The sequence below is a fragment of the Microcaecilia unicolor genome, chromosome 2 (genome assembly GCF_901765095.1).
Source record: "Microcaecilia unicolor chromosome 2, aMicUni1.1, whole genome shotgun sequence".
Taxonomy (NCBI): Eukaryota; Metazoa; Chordata; class Amphibia; order Gymnophiona; family Siphonopidae; genus Microcaecilia; species Microcaecilia unicolor.
Window position 1 is genome coordinate 657,903,759 of NC_044032.1, and position 18,239 is coordinate 657,921,997.

General features: G+C 42.2%; 1 protein-coding gene across 1 annotated transcript in view; it reads right to left on the reverse strand.

Moving 5' to 3' along the window:
* Positions 1 to 867: 867 nt before the first annotated feature.
* The window catches only part of USP53 (ubiquitin specific peptidase 53), a 298,888-nt gene continuing 281,516 nt past the window's right edge, over positions 868 to 18,239 (reverse strand). Inside the window, exon 10 of the mRNA XM_030192265.1 lies at positions 868 to 941. Within this exon, the coding sequence (XP_030048125.1) occupies positions 868 to 941 (74 nt within the window). The remainder of the gene's footprint in view (positions 942 to 18,239) is intronic.

Genomic DNA, 18,239 nt, shown 5'->3' on the forward strand with positions numbered 1-18,239 from the left:
TGGCACCTAACTCTCACCTTTCAGGAAATCCAGACTGCCCCAATTTGACTGCCCCCTATCGGACTGACTGTACACTTGTCCTTTAGATTGTAAGCTCTTTGAGCAGGACTGTCCTTCTATGTTAAATTGGACAGCGCTGCGTAACCCTAGTAGCGTTTTAGAAATTTTAAGTAGTAGTAGCAGTACAAACTATGTAACCAGCTTAAAGAAATGATATGCTTTTATAGTAATATAAGGATATGTTAACCCAATCTTCTTCTTTGTATATATAACATGTATCATGCTTGCAAATTGATAGAACGGATGGTTTTTGTGGGGTAACAGATGGACCTTTCCTCTTGCCTCACCGCAGATGTGAATAAGCTCTTAGAGGGGAACGATCGGTATAAAAATTGCCCGGGGTGGGATAAAGTAGAGTGGAACTCCGAGGAGTGGCCTAGTGGTTAGGGTGGTGGACTTGGTCCTGGGGAACTGAGGAACTGAGTTCGATTCCCACTTCAGGCACAGGCAGCTCCTTGTGACTCTGGGCAAGTCACTTAACCCTCCATTGCCCCATGTAAGCCACATTGAGCCTGCCATGAGTGGGAAAGCGCGGGGTACAAATGTAATAAAAATAAAAATAGTGTACCATGTCCACATTTTCTGGGATTCCCTGTTCTGCACTGTACCGTAGTACTAAAGATTTCTGAGGATAATTGTCCCCCCAGTATGGAACCTTCTGGAATAGATGGTGACAAACTTGGTGCTGCCCCCCGGTTAGTAGGGGCAGCAAGAGGGGAATGTAGAGATATGATACAGCCAAGGGCCACTATTGGAATGGTGAAAGGCCAGCCTGGAGGACCAGGCCTTTTGGAAACTTAGCCCAAGCTAAAAATCAAGTGGCTTGTACAGCTGGAAGCCTGCTGGAAAAGCAAGGCCCAGCCTAAAGCCCAGACTGAGGCCTAATAGGAAAAAGAATGGTCAAGGAATCTGAAATCAAAATGGAATCTCTCATCTGTGAAATGGCTTCCTTTATCTCTGTATCAGAGTTAGAGGAGACTTGTTTTTACAGTTGACAGTTGATTGTGAAATATCCTAACTCAAGAGAAGAAAAATTGGAAAGTACCCAAGATTATCAGGTAGCAACAGGGGAATAGAGAAGTCCCAAATAAAGATAGGGGAACAGAGTTGGACCATCTGTCTGAAGTGGTGGGCAGATCTTCCTGAGGAGCATCTTGCGGTTGGGCATGAAAAGGGGGGGGGGGGGGGGGTCATCTGTGTAAACAAGATTATTATAGAAGTGTATGAGAACCTATTGATTTGAATGCAAGCAAAATAGTATAAAAAGGACTGACAGCAGATGTATGTGGGTGAGATCTCCAAAGGCATGCTGACCTGCACCTTGTGTATCATCTTATCCTGTATCGTATTGGTGAGTTGACAAATAAAACTATATATCTTTAAAACCTCTCTCCTTTCTTTCCTATACAACATTTCTCTTGGGTTGAAATGGGTATTAGGGAGCACTCCTATTCTCCTACACACACACACGGAGTCAGATGATAAGCCTTCTAGAAGTTCTGTCTGGTGAGTGGAGCACCAAATGGCACCACCAGACTGAACCTGGGGACCGAATAAAGTCCCATTAATTCAGAACACAGAACAATGTTTATAGAACTCAGCACTTTCAAGGTCTCTTTACAGAAGACTAGTAAAAAAGGCCCATTTCTGACACCAAATGAACGGGCGCTAGCAAGGTTTTCCTCGGAGTCTGTATGTTTGAGAGAGTGTATGTTTGACTGACTGTGTGTGAGAGAGAGAGTGAATGTGCGAGTGTGTGTGTGTGTGAGAGAGAGAGAGTGAGTCTGGGTGCGAATGTGTCTGTGAGAGAGAGAGTGTGTGTGAGAATGAGAGTGTGTGCAAGTGCGTATGTGAGACACAGTGTGAGAGAGAAAGAGTGTGTGTGAGACACAGACTCTCTGTGAGACTGAGTGTATGAGACCAAGAGAGTGTGTGAGTGACTGTGTAACACATAGAGAGTGACCGCACCTGGAGTATTGTGTTCAGTACTGGTCTCCGTATCTCAAAAAAGATATAGTAGAATTGGAAAAGGTACAGCGAAGGGCGACGAAAATGATAGTGGGGATGGGACGACTTTCCTATGAAGAGAGGCTGAGAAGGCTAGGGCTTTTCAGCTTGGAGAAGAGACGGCTGAGGGGAGATATGATAGAAGTGTATAAAATAATGAGTGGAATGGATCGGGTGGATGTGAAGCGACTGTTCACGCTATCCAAAAATACTAGGACTAGAGGGCATGAGTTGAAGCTACAGTGTGGTAAATTTAAAACGAATCGGAGAAAATTTTTCTTCACCCAACGTGTAATTAGACTCTGGAATTCGTTGCCGGAGAACGTGGTACGGGCGGTTAGCTTGACGGAGTTTAAAGGGGTTAGATAGATTCCTAAAGGACAAGTCCATAGACCGCTATTAAATGGACTTGGAAAAATTCCGCATTTTTAGGTATAACTTGTCTGGAATGTTTTTACGTTTGGGGAGCGGTGCCAGGTGCCCTTGACCTGGATTGGCCACTGTCGGTGACAGGATGCTGGGCTAGATGTACCTTTGGTCTTTCCAGTATGGCACTACTTATGTACTTATGTACTTAGTACTAATGTGATACAGTGTGAGACATAGAGTGTGTGAGAGACAGTGTGTGAGAGTGAGAGAGAGAAAGACACTGACTGTGAGAGAGAGAGTGTGTGTGAAAGAGAGGTATGATTGTGACAGAAATACCTCCCCCCTCCTCTGGTGTCAGCCCCCTCCCTCCCTCTCTCTGGTGTCAGGCCCCCCCCTTCTCTGTCTGGTGTCAGGCCCCCCCCCCTCTCTCTCTGGTGTCTGAGCGTACTGTGCAGGACGCTGAGCTCTGGCTGTGCTTCAAGGAATTGACCAATCCTATTAATAGAATGCACCTCCAACATTCTGAAGCTGAGAAACCTCGTGTGGTTGGTCACTTCTGCTTGTGAGGAACCCGGAAGTACGTGATGTCAATTCAGGAGATGGATACAGAGAGCAGGAATGCCTCAGCCATGCGTCAGCTTCAGAATGTTGGAGGTGCCTTTTATTATATAGGAAAGGAACTGACGCGATCCTATTTAATAGAATGCACCTCCAACATTCTGAAGCCGAGAAACCTCGTGTGGTTGGTCACTTCTGCTTGTGAGGAACCCGGAAGTACGTGATGTCAATTCAGGAGATGGATACAGAGAGCAGGAATGCCTCAGCCATGCAGTCAGCTTCAGAATATTGGAGGTGCCTTTTATTATATAGGAAAGGAACTGACCAATCCTATTAATAGAATGCACCTCCAACATTCTGAAGCGAGAAACCTCGTTGGTTGGTCACTTCTGCTAGTGACGAACCCGGAAGTACGTGATGTCAATTCAGGAGATGGATACAGAGAGCAGGAATGCCTCAGCCATGCAGTCAGCGTCAGAATGTTGGAGGTGCGTTTTATTATATAGGAATATAGACGCCATTCCGTTATAGGGATTTCGTAGCACCCAGGTCTTATCTAATAATCTCAACACTCGTCACTTCCAAACTGTAAATACACTCTAATTGTAGAATTAGTGGCACCGACTCTGTCAGGGGAGGGGGGAAGAGTGCTCCTTGCCGGGTCAGCACGACCTTGCAGCGCTTAGCAGAAAGTCAGCTTTCAGAAAATGCAGTTCTGAGCAAAAAGTCAGCTTCCAGTAAATGGTACAGAAAAGTCTGAGCCTTATAGCTATGCAGGTCATAGGTCATAAATGAACTGTCAGTAGTCAGAAAAGAGCAAATCAATTCACCTCATAGGGAAGTTGTCCCATCCCCTGTATCATCTTTGTCACCCTTCTCTGCACCTTTTCCAATTCCACTATATCTTTTTTGAGGTGCAGTGACCAGAATTGAACACAATACTTGAGGTGCGGTCGCATCATGGAGCAATATGGCAGAATAATATCCTTATTTTTGTTTTCAATCCCTTTCCTAATGATACCCAGCATTCTATTTGCTTTCCTAGCCGCAGCAGCACATTGAGCAGAAGTTTTCAATGTGGTAACAGTGGTTAGGGTATCTGGATTTAAAAAAGGATTGGAGAAGTTCCTGGAGGAAAAGTCATAAGAACATAAGAAAAACCATACTGGTTCAGACTAATGGTCCATCTAGCCCAGTATCCTGCTTCCAATCTAGTTCCACACGTACCTGAAGAAACCCAACTAGTAGCAACATTCCATGTTACCAATCCCATGCAAGTATTATTATTTTTTTACATTTGTATCCCACATTTTCCCACCTATTTGCAGGCTCAATGAGGCTTACATTGTACCGTAGAGGTGTTCACCATCTCCGGTAGAGATACAAATACAAGGAGTCAGTATAGTCAGATAAGGTTCATGTGTTAGAGACACATTGGGAATCACAGAGAGGAGGAGTTATGTATTTATTTATTTATTTATTTATTTATTTATTTATTTATTTATTACATTTGTATCCCACATTTTCCCACCTATTTGCAGGCTCAATGTGGCCCACATATAACCGTTAATGGTGTTACCCGGCAGCGGCAGGAGAACCACCCAAACAGGCAGCAAGGCAGACCACAGACAGACGAACACAGGCCGGACTGGAGCAGCAGGACTGGAACAGAAGCAATAAGCAGTAAGCAGGAGAATAGTCCCACGAATCAAGCAGAGTCTTACTGGCAGGCAGGCAAAGCAGAAGGGAACCAGGAACCAAACAGAGTCTATAGGCTGGTGGCAATCAGTAGTAAACCAGAATCAAGCAGGGACTTGGGCAGGCAGCAAACAGTAGAATAAACCAGGAAACAAGCAGTGTCTTGGGCAGGCAGCAAACAGTAGAATAAACCAGGAACAAGCGGGATCTTGGGCAGGCAGCAAACAGTAGAATAAATCAGGAAACAAGCAGGATCTTGGGCAGGCAGCAAACAGTAGACTAAACCAGGAAACAAGCAGGATCTTGGGCAGGCAGCAAACAGTAGACTAAACCAGGAAACAAGCAGGTCTTGGGCAGGCAGCAAACAGTAGAATAAACCAGGAAACAAGCAGGGTCTAGCTGAAACTGAAAGTAGCAAGGTTAGCACTGCAACAAACTCTCACAGATGAAAACTCTTCTGAGGACCTCTGTTGCAAAGAGCAAATTAGAAAGTTTCCAGGTGGTTAATAAAGGCAAAATACCAGGGAGGTCACCAGATAAGGGTGCTGCTTAATTCCAAACATCCCAAGACAGTCTAGAAGGCTGGAAGTTCCGAAACGGACCAGAATGATTTTGGAACATGGAAACAGCAAGCAGACAGTCCATCGCAGCCACCAGGTATGACCACCAGGTGGAGAAATGAATGAGAGCAATGAAACATGGGCACAATTGTGACAGTACCTCCCCCTCAAGGCTTCCCCGGACCACCCGGGAGGTCTGGGTCCTCCATGGATATTTCTGGTGGAATCTGCTGGTGAATTTATGCGTGTAATGCCAAGATGTTTTTGATTAAAATGAAAAGATAATAGAGGGTTAGATGCAAGTAGAGGGAGGGGGGAGCTGAAGAGAGCAAAGTGACCTGTGAAGTCATCTCACGAGATGCACTCTGAACTTATCTTGTTTATAGTTAGAGCTTGAGAATATATGAAGTCATTTAGATCAACTGAAAAGGTCCAAGAACCCTGGTAACAAAGCTGGGGTCCATTGGAATGAATGGGTTGGAATAGTATATAAGGAACAGTCTGGGGGTATTGAATCAGAGAAGAGAAGAGAGAAGCTGGAGGGAGACATGTCATGTACTGCTGTTCAATTCATATGAATACCTGCTTGCCTGTACCTGCTTGCCTGTGAGATGATAATGCTAATAAACTGTCTTACCATATCTACTGCATACTGGGTTTCTTCTAATTGGGGGAATTTGGCCACTGCTCAGACGGTGTAGAACTGTCATGTGGCAGATAAAAGGTTGGGGTGATTAAGTATCTAGGGGGGATTGCAGCTCTTTCTAGGATAGTACAAAGAGCCCATGGCTTCCGCTGCCCAAACGGGTGAGACAGATCTAATTAATTTACAACCTGTGGCTACGCCACTGGTTAAGATGTCTCCTTATCAAGAGTCCAAAATATAGAACAGGAAAAGTTCTCTATGATGACGAATCACAGAAGGCAAAAGTAGAGACTAATAGACGATTCACCACTGGAGACGTGAGTCCAACAGTCTTTATTATATCAAAGATAACGACCCGACACAGGCTGTGTTTCGACGCTAAAAAAGCATCGGCATCAGGGTCAATAATACACCAAGTTATAACTTTTGCTCTGATAGTTTGTGTCCAGCATTTTCTGTTTAGTGCTATGTGATTAGTGAGTTGACAACACACATACAAGTAGGACTCCTCGTTTTGCATTCACTACTTGGTGTATTATTGACCCCTGATGCAGACGCTTTTTTAGCGTTGAAACACGGCCTGTGTCGGGTCGTTATCTTTGATATAATAAAGACTGTTGGACTCACGTCTCCAGTGGTGAATCGTCTATTAGTCTCTACTTTTGCCTTCTTTGATTCCTTATCAAGAGTTACATTGTTTCCCTAATGAGGCTCAAATTATGTGTTTTAATAGTGAAACTTTTAGAGGGGGTTTTGCCCCACTACTTTGATCAATTTATCTGTGGGTAGGATAGATCATTCTTCCTGAATCTATACTTTATTCAAGTCCCATATATAAAGCAAGTCTTCCTTTTTGTACCAGGCCCAGGTCCCTCCCATTGGCGTAGTCTACCTTCCTTTCTAAATATTCAATAGCTCCTTTCAAATCTGTGTCTGTTTCAGTAGCTTATGGCCAATATGTGATCTGCCATGAACTGTATTGGTAATGGTAAAATAAACACATCGAACCCCCCCACAGAACCTTACCGCTCAATCCAACTAGGATACATCAATGCAAGATCAGCAGTAAGCAACTCAGTAGATATACTAGACTGGATTACCACAGATAATTTAGACCTTCTATTCATCACAGAAACCTGGTTCCACAGTCCAACAGACCCCCGCCATCCTAGAGACATGCCCACCAGAATACAAAATCACCCACTGGACAAGAAATGGAAAAAGAGGGGGCGGAATAGCCATAATCTACAAACCCGAGTTCACCATCACAACCACGGGTGAATCCACCTCACCACAACTTGAAATTGCCTCGACAAGAATCAACCATCCAAACCTACTAGGACACCTCAACGCAATCCCTATTTTAACAGACCACCAGGAAAATGGCAAGACTCTCAGACGCAACCTCATGGACTTCATCTCGAACACATGTGTCTCTGCCTCAAACATCCTTGTAGTAGGAGACGTCAACCTACACCTTGAAGACTACACCTCGACAGGCAATACGAGAATGTAAAGAATTCTTAAAACTCTGGGACCTACACACACCTAACACTCAACCAACACACACAAAAGGACACACACTTGACATCATTACACACAAATTCGACCCAGACTCAACTATCCGACTAACTGACACAAGATGGACACCTACACTATGGTCAGACCACCATAAGCATACGTCTCCCTCTACTGGTGAAAAACACACACAAATATAATCAACAAACTTGAGCGAACAACATACACCACGAGAGGAAAAATTGACCCCACAATATTCTGGCAACAGATCTACCAGAACGAATGGTCAACAAATGCGGACACCACCCAATTCCTCCAAGAATGGGACGATATATGCACAACAACATTAGATAGAATCGCCCCAATCCAAACCAGAACATCACATAGGAAGAAATCAAATCCATGGTTCACCGAAGAACTGAAAAAACTTAAAACACAAGTCAGGAAACTAGAACGCGCATGGAACAAAAAGAAAGATGAACAAACACTAAATGCCTGGAAACTACTTCGGAGGAAATACAAAGATACCATAAAACAGACTAAAAGACTACATTACAAAACAATGATAGGACCAAACTACAAAGACACACACAAACTCTTCTACTTCGTGAATAAATTGTTAGACACCACACCAGTTACAACCAACAGCAAAGACATACCAGGTGTCGACAACCTTGCGAAATACTTCAAGGAGAAAATTATACAATTACGACTTAATATACTCGCCATCCCTATTGAATACGCCACACTTCTAGACTGTCTAGACCCAGAAGACGGAATATACCCAGCAGACAGAACCTGGACCGATTTCGAATTACTATCAGAAGACCTCATCTCTGAAACACTCAAAGATATGCTAAATCCCACTGCAAACTAGATATATGCCCAAACAACCTCATGAAATCAGCTCTCCAACAATTCATACTAGACCTAACGAACCACATAAACTTCATGCTACAAAATGGACTTTTCCCAAAGGAAAAAGGAAAAATTCTACTCACTCCAATACCTAAAGATACAAAGAAAAGCGCAAGCAAAATAACCAATTACAGACCAGTAGCATCTATACCACTAATAACCAAATAACTGAAGGGATGGTAACAAAACAACTTACAAACTATCTAAACAAGTTCTCAATACTGCATGATGCCCAATCAGGATTCCGGTCGAATCACAGCACAAAAACAGTATTAATTACCCTAATGACTAAATTTAAACAAATGATTGCAAACCGGCAACAACATACTTCTCCTACAATTTGACATGTCAAGTGCCTTCGATATGGTTGACCACGGAATCCTATTACACATACTTGAATATTTGGCATCGGAGGAAATGTCCTAAACTGGTTCAAGGGGTTCCTAACCCTGTGCTCATATCCAGTCACATCAAATTCAACTACGTCTGCTACATGGACACCTGAATGTGGAGTACCACAAGGATCACCCCTCTCACCAACTATTTTCAACCTAATGATGATCCCCTTGGCAAAACTTCTATCAAACCATAACCTCAACCCGTATATATACGCCGATGATGTAACAATATACATCCCCTTCAAACAAGACATTAAAGAAATCTCCAATGAAATCAACCAAAGTCTACACATCATGAACTCCTGGGCAGATGCATTTCGATTGAAACTAAACGCAGAAAAAACTCAATGCCTGATACTCACCTCCCAGTACAACACGAATGATTTTACCGCCATAAACACACCAAAACTAAACCTTCCAATCTCAGAAACTCTAAAAATCCTTGGAGTCACTTTTGACCGCCACTTAACACTTGAAACTCATGCAAATAACACAACCAAAAAATGTTCTACTGCATGTGGAAACTGAAAAGAATAAGACCATTCTTCCCAAGATCCGTCTTCTGCAGCCTAGTGCAATCCCTCGTACTCAGCCATCTGGATTACTGCAACTCACTATACGCAGGTTGCAAAGAGCAAACACTGAGGAAACTTCAAACAGCCCAGAACACAGCAGCCAGACTCATCTTCGGAAAACCAAAATACGAAAGTGCCAAACCCTTACGAGAGAAGCTACACTGGCTCCCACTCAAGGAACGCATTACTTTTAAAGTATACACATTAGTCCACAAAATCATTCACGGTGAAGCCCCAGCTTACATGTCTGACTTAATAGACCTACCACCCAGAAACGCTAAAAGATCATCCCGAACTTTCCTAACCTTCACTTCCCTAATTGCAAAGGCATAAAATACAAAACGCTGCACGCGTCAGCCTTTTCTTATATGAGCGCGCAATTCTGGAATCCGCTGCCGCGCAACCTGAAAGCGATCTACGAACTAACCAACTTCCGCAAATCATTGAAAACTCATCTCTTTGATAAGATTTACTGCAAGGATGAAAACACATGAAGTCCATACACACTGTTAGTAATGCAACAATACACTCCCTTCTGAATTCCCATCCCCGTAATTTCACACATTTATACCTCTAATCACAGAAAAAGGTTATACCGAATGTTCTCCTACTATTGTTTAGCTGCCCTATCAGTTTCCCGTTATATCTTTCCATTGTTCCTTCGTTCTTCTCCACTGTTCTATTGCCTTAACGATACTTTGACTTTGTTTTCGCACAACTCCTCACAATGTATTCCATAACCAAGTTGTAACAAAATGTATTTCCACTATTCACAATGTATTGTAAGCCACACTGAACCCGCAAATAGGTGGGAAAATGTGGGATACAAATGCGATAAATAAATAAATAAATAGATCCTCAACGAAATGTTGAGATGCTCAAGTCAGATCTCAAGCTTTTTGATATTTTAATCTCCATCGCCCTGCAGGTGATTCTAGGCAACTGGAAAAATGCAAACGTGTTAGATGCTTCATTCTGGTGGAACACAGTATGTATGATATCAAAATATGAATTAAAATGTGCTGAAAAAACAAATAACTGACAGGCCATTCTTTGGAGATAGAAACCTTTGGATAGCTATTTAAAACAAGATTTGCAATCACATTGATGTTCTATGACATTCACAGAAAACTACCAGTTTATTATGTCTCTATATAGCATCTCCCTTAAAAAAATTTTTTTAGTATCTTAGTATTGTTTTTTTCCCATAATTGTTTTCATAGTTCTATTCATTTGAGTATGTAATGAATTTATCTGATGGATCGTTTTGTATACAATGTTTTGTTACTTTACATTAAAAAAATTAATTAAAAATTTTGAACTAAAAAAAAAGAGGGTGGGAGGATGTCCATGATGGTTGGGGGTGGGGGGGGGGGGGGGGGGTGTTTAGTGCCACCTGGTTTGGTAAGGCAGTGTTTTTCATTTGCCTATACAGGTCTCCTGCTGTGAAAAGGGCTACATTTCCAGAAGCAACACTCAGATGCTAACCTTAAATACAAATATCAACTTTTCCCTCTTTATCATGATTGTCAGTTTTTCTTCCCTTGTTTATTTATTGGGGATTCATTAAGCACCTGTAGGAAGAAAATTCAGCCAGTTCTACTTTCTTTCTCGTTTAAATCTGTCCCTAAAACCAGGGAACATTTTAAAGGCGAGAGAGCTGGGAAGTGGTCTTAGCTGTGCCTCTCCTTTCCTCCTGGGTGGGAAGGAACAGGCAGGACCTTTTGAAGGGACAAGGTGAAAGGAGAGCTGATTGCAGGGCAGAGAGGAGTGGCTGCCTGCCATACACTGAGCAGGTCAGCACATGCCAGGGACCTGGAAGCCTTTCTGCCCTCTCCTGGAGCATCTAAGCGGTAGTTACTAAAAAGAACATCACCCTCCCAGAACAGCAGGTACCAGGCTTCCACCTCTGGGTGGGGTAAATTGGTGGACACCAGAGCAGGAAACCTGACCCTGAGCTTTAGCCAGCCACCTCAGCAGCTTAATTGAAGCTCAGATAACTGAGTGTATAAATTGCAGCTGAGCAGGGACTCCATCTCAGGTTGAGCCCAGCTTCTTCTCATTCACTCTCCAGCATGTCTTTTGATGGGACCTGGAAGGTGGATCGCAGTGACAACTATGAGAAGTTCTTGGAAAAGATGGGTGAGCTGGATCTAGTCTACTCAGTGCAGAATAAGAAACAAAACGTATCTCTTGTTTGCAGGGCTGGTGCATGCTTTGTAGGGGGTGGTGGGCTTTCTTTATCCCACAGCCTCACAGAGGGAATTTGATTAAATGTGGTAACACCTTCCTCCTTTGGAGTGACAGCACCAGTGGGTATTTTCAACCTCTCTGACACCTCATTCCAGAGCAATAGAAGCAGATGGGGTGCAGCTGTGGTTCCCCCTTTAAATTACTACTAGGGGGACTAAGGAATAAGAAACCCACGTTTTGTACATGTTGGAGGTGGTACTTCCTAGGACAGTATCTGTCACTTTGCCTTCTAACAAGGTACGGAGTGTCCTAATAGCGACCCAGCTGTTAGGGAGGAGAAGCTGATTAGATTGTGCTGTTCATCTGCTCTGTTTGTAATCATCAGGGTGCTGCTGTTTTACTTGTAATCTTTTTTCCACAGCAGCTTTCACCTAATGTGGAATATGAAAAGCTGATTGTATGGGTGTGGTACCAATTGTAAAGGAGGGGGATTGGGGAAATCTGCATCTAAAACAGGAATTGTAAGAAGGTTGATCCAGTCCTGGGTCCCCTCCCCCATGCAAAGCTACAACGGGGTAAACCCAGGACTGAATCAACTGGATCTAGTTGGTAGCTTTATTGTAACCATTCTAGGCACAGGGCTGAATGCTCAAATTCTCCCCAAAGGGGTCTGTGGTCTCGCTCGTACTCAAGAAAATGAGTCGCTTTGTACCAAACTGGACCAGCTCCTTCATTGTGTCCAGGGACGTGACTTTCGGGGGTATCTAGCAGCCCAATCATTTTCAAAAGTTAGCTTCACCAGCATAGATGGCACATCTGAATACAAGGAAGTTGACAATTGTTGATCCAGGCCTGGTTTTACCTGTTGCCTTCATGGACTTATCTCCCTTTTCTTAGGAAACACCTCAATGGACAGTGAGGGTAAAACCAGGCCTGGATGATGGAAAAGGAGCTAATCAGTAACACTAACCTAAGTGCTTTAAAGCTCTTTCCCTGTTTTTAAATGGTGATGAGATGAGGCACATTGTGAGTATGAAGGTTCTAAGCTGACCTCTTGGGCTTGTCCTGCTCTCACACAGAACGGCCAAGTTACCCATTCCAGGAGGGAGACTTTGGACGGTCCTGGTTTTAAACTTCCATCCCAAAGCAGTGTAGCATTTGTAGTCTATGATTTTATCCATTGAAATCAGTGCTGCAGGTCCCATAATGCACCAGATGAGGTTGGCAGAAATCCAGGACTGGCCAAAAAGTCTCCCTCCTGGAATGGATAACTTGGCAGCTCTACCTCATATAGAAGACTTCTTGAGACCCTTCAGCTCATTCCATTTATTCCACTCCAGTATCCATGTGTTACTGAAAGGTAGAGAGCTCTAAGCATGTAACATAGTAACATAGTAGATGACGGTAGAAAACAACCTGCACGGTCCATCCAGTCTGCCCAACAAGATAAACTCATGTGTATACCTTACCTTGATTTGTACCTGTCTTTTTCAGGGCACAGACCATATAAGTCTGCCCAGCACTATCCCCACCTCCCAACCACCAACCCTGCCTCCCACCACTGGCTAAGCTTCTGGGGATCCCTTCCTTCTGAGCAGGATTCCTTTATGTTTATCCCACGCATGTTTGAATTCCGTTACCGTTTTCATCTCCACCACCTCCCGCGGGAGGGCATTCCAAGCATCCACCACTCTCTCCGTGAAAAAATACTTCCTGACATTTTTCTTGAGTCTGCCCCCCTTCAATTTTATTTCATGTCCTCTCGTTCTACCGACTTCCCATCTCCGGAAAAGGTTCGTTTGCGGATTCATACCTTTCAAATATTTGAACGTCTGTATCATATCACCCCTGTTTCTCCTTTCCTCCAGGGTATACATGTTCAGGTCAACAAGTCTCTCCTCATACGTCTTGTAACGCAAATCCCATACCATTCTCGTGGCTTTTCTTTGCACCGCTTCCATTTTTTTAACATCCTTCACATCCTTCTCCTCATATGTCTTGTAACGCAAATCCCATACCATTCTCGTAGCTTTTCTTTGCACCGCTTTCATTTTTTAAACATCCTTCACAAGATACGGCCTCCAAAACTGAACACAATGCTCCAGGTGGGGCCTCACCAACGTCTTATACAGGGGTATTAAAACCTCTTTTCTTCTGCTGGTCACACCTCTCTCTATACAGCCTAGCAATCTTGTAGCTGTTGGATTATTTGTAGTAAATAATTAGCAGATTTTATACACACAGCTTCAGCTTTAGAAATGTTAATTTCTTTTCTTCATCTCTCTCACATACACCCCAGAATAATTCACTGCTGAGTCACTTTAAAGTTGAAGTAACAAAACATCTGTTTACTCACAGTTTGTAGTTAGATATATATTCAGCAGGCTTATATATACATAATATAATACATTTGGTTTATCAGCTCTTTCCATGTGCTTAGATGGTAATGGATGCTCACACCATAGATCCTCAGTCAGGAGAGGCCATTAGAGCTCCATGTGCTATGCCTAACCCCCACAGGAAGTTGCATGGGTGTGACCTCTCTAGGTAATTGACATCAGAGGTCACAGAGTAATCACAGAGAAAAAAAAACATTGCTGACAGACAATGCATGTAAAACACAATACATTATTCCAACAAACCCCTTCTCATGCATAACTGTCATGCAATTATTAATTCATACAAAGTCCAAGCTTTGTTCGCAGATTCTCAAAACGTTCTCTGGGTAACGGTTTGGTCATGATGTCAGCTGTCATCTCACTGGTGTGACAATAGTGTAGACTGATAACCCCTTCTTTCGCCAGCTCTCGCACGTTGTGATATTTCGTTGCGATGTGCTTGGTGCGTGACTGAACCTTGTCATTCTGTGACAGTCTGATGCAGCTCTGATTATCTTCCATTATCTGGATTGGTCTCTGTTCATCTATTCCAAAATCCAGCAAAAGTTTTTCAATCCACATCAGTTCTCTGCATGCTTCTGATACAGCCACATATTCAGCTTCTGTAGAAGACAGACTCACAATACTTTGTTTATGACTGGCCCAAGATATTTGTACATTTCCATACATAAACACATATCCACTTGTGGATTATAATCAGAATGATCCCCTGCCCAATCTGAATCACAGTAACATATTAGTTTTGGATTACTATTGGCTGAAATCTTTAATTTACAATCAATGGTACCTTTTAAATACCTTACCATCCTTTTAACTGCAGTCCAATCTGATTTGGTAGGTGAGCTGACCCTTCTGCTCAAAATTCCTACTGCATTTGCTATATCAGCCCTGTATGTGGTAGTTAGATATAAAAGCTTACCTATGGCTGATCTATATTGGATGTTATCTGGTAAAGGTTCTCTTACTGTTTCATCCTTCAGAAAATCAGTGATCATGGGAGTGCTTACAACTTGGGCATCTTGCATACCTAAACTTTCAATAAGCTCATTTATTTTCTGCTTCTGGCTTAGAAGATAAGAACCATCATTTTGTTTCTCAATTTCTATACCAAGATAGTATGACACATTACCAAGTTCTTTTATCTCAACATTCAGGTTTAAATATTTTACAATGTCCTTGTACTCTTGCTCACTTTCGCTTGCAATGAGCAGATCATCAACAAAAGCTAAAATGTATGCATATTGTCCATTTCTGCACCTAGTGTACAAGCATTTATCTGCTTCACCTTGCTTAAATCCTAAATTTGTCAATATTTCATGCAATTTGTCATTCCAACATTTTGCACTTTGCTTTAATCCATAAAGACCTTTGTTTAATTTACACACTAGCTGTCTTTGTTTTGTATTTATGAAACCTGTTGGCTGTTCCATGTACAAGTCTTCAGTTATATCTCCATGAAGAAATGCTGTTTTCACATCAATGTGGTTGACTTGCATGCCTTTTGAGACTGCAATGCTCAGAAGTGTTCTAATTGTCGTGTGTTTCACTACAGGTGCAAACACTTCATCAAAATCTTCTCCATATTTTTGAAGATATCCCTTTGCGACTAATCTGGCTTTATACCTTTCCACTTTTCCTTGTGCATTCCTTTTTAACTTGAATACCCATTTGCATCCTATAGCTTTCTTGCCAGGAGGTAATTTTGTAAGAATCCAAGTTTTATTTTTATGCAATGCATCAATTTCTTCTTGTGCAGCTTTACGCCATTCAGCAGCTTCTTCTGCTGGCATTTTCTCAATCTCATCCCATGTTAAGGGCTCTTGAGCTTCTGCTGACTTTGTTAGGTAAGACAGTCTTGGGGGTGGAACACCTTTGTTTTCCCTGGATGAGCGTCTGACAACAGGTTGGTCTGACCTTTCTGCATCCTCTAAATCTGAGAGTCCTTCTCCAATTGATTCCCCTTCTCCAACTGTACTGTCTTCTGCAATGATCCTTTCTGTGTCTGCTTCCTCTGCCTGTTCCTCGTTAGATACAGGTGAGTTGCTTTCAGACATCTGCCTTGGTATGGCATTTATATACACTGGCATGTCTATTATGGTTCTAGTTTCATATTCTGGATGATAAGGCTCATCTGGGATAATCCAGCCTTTATCAACCCTTTTGTTTTCATCAAAATATGTAACATGTCTTATGCCAACAATGCCAGTTTTCAGATTCAAAATTCTATATCCTTTGTGTCCTGGAGCATAGCCAACTAAAATGCCCCTTTCTGTTGTGGAATCCAGCTTATGCCTTCTTTGCTTTGGTACATGAGCATATGCTGTACTTCCAAATGTTCTTATGTGTGACAGGTTTGGCTTCCTACCATGCCATGTCTCATGTGGTGTGCGCTCAGCGCCTTTAGTTGGCATTCTGTTTTGTAGGTACACTGCTGTGAGAATGGCTTCCCCCCATAGTCTTTTAGGGAGATTGCTATCTGACAGCATACATCTGGTCATTTCCACAAGTGACCTAAATTTTCTCTCTGCAACAGAATTTTGCTCTGGTGTATAAGCTACTGTTGTGATATGCTGAATGCCTTCTTGTTGTAGAAATGTGCGCATGCTTTGTGAATTGAACTCACCACCATTGTCGGTCTGAAGAACCTTTGGTTTTCTTTCAAATTTATTGCTCACCATGGCTACGTATTTCTTCAGCATGTCTGTGACTTGACTTTTTTCTTTCAGCAAATAGGCCACACAGTATCTAGAGAAATCATCCAAGAATATTAGCACAAATCTGTTATTTCCCAATGATGGGATATTAAACGGTCCACATAAGTCACTGTGTATTAAGTCCAGTACGTTATTACTCCTATTTCCTGTGTATGCAGGAAATGAGGGTCTCACACCTTTTGAGTAACACAGTCTATGCATTTCTCCATTTACCAGTATCTGCACTTATTTCAATGCCTGTAGCAAGTTGCTTACTGTAAAGATCCTGGATCACCTTAAAATCACGATGTCCCGGGCGGCGGTGCCAGATTTCCAGACTACATTTACCATCATTCTTCCTTACTTGCGCCATATGTGAGGCTTCACCTGAAATGCTCAGTTTATAAATATCATTATGCATAAAAGCTTCAGCATACACTTCATCATTTTTAGAGATTGTGCACTTACTGTTTTCAAAATGAATCACAAATCCCTTCTTATCTAATGTAGATACACTAAGCATATTGCAACTGCTTGGGGAATATACAAGACATCACTTACAGGAATTTCTTTAACTTCATTAGACACTTTTGCATTTTAAGAATCCAATGCCTTTTGCTTGGATCTTAGTAGTCCCTGCGTTTGCAGTTTGAAGAATACCTTCTTCTGGACACATTTCCTGAAAGAAATCCTTACAATTGGTTAAATGGCTTGTGCTCCCCGAATCCAAAATCCAAGTACTTTCATTTGAATTATTATTTACCATAGTCAAAGATTTTTCTGCCATTAGAAAGCTCTTATGTTTATCATTGTCCTTTATACATTTCCTGCTTGGAAAATTCTTTTGTTCCATTGACTTAGGTGAGCTAGAGGGGGTGTTTTTTGTTTCCTTACACCATTTAGATACATGTCCCTCCTTTCCACATGAGTAGCAAATCAGCTTGCCCTTGGGTGGAGTTTTCCCATAGCTCCGCCTTCCTCTATTCTTTGCCAAGAAATTTGTTCATTTCTCTCTGACTGTCTTTGAGAACACATCTCCTCAGAATCATTAATTATGCATTCCTGCCTCAGTTTTGATGCTGCCTGTTCAAACGATTGCCCTTCAATGGCTTCATTTACAGACCTAAAAACATCAAACTTCTTTGATAGTGAGGTAAAAAGAAATGCTCTTTTCAATGCATCACACATGGGAATTCCAGAAAGTTCTAACTTTTGAAATGAAGACATAAGATGCATAATGTGATCATTACACTTACTTTTATCCCTTAATTTGGTTTCATTCACTCTGCCAACCAAATTGGTTGCTGTTTTGCATATGTAGTTGCAAACATAGTTCTCAGTTTATCTAAAATTTCCTTTGCTGTATCTTTTGCCTCCACCAATATGGCTTGTTTCTCTGAGAGAGCTTCAAAAAACATGCACTTCACATAATAGTTTGCATTGTCCCATTCAGCCATATTTTCAGCTGTTCTGTTTTGGGTCTAAACATATACTTAATTTATTTGCTTGAAGGGAGACATTTGAATCTTAGCTCCAATGCTGATAATTATGTTCAGTTAACTTAGGCACCTTGAGAGAGTGTAAAAATGGTGAATTTCCTCCCTCAGCCATTGCCTTCTGTTTGGTGTGTGTGGGGGGGGGAGAGAG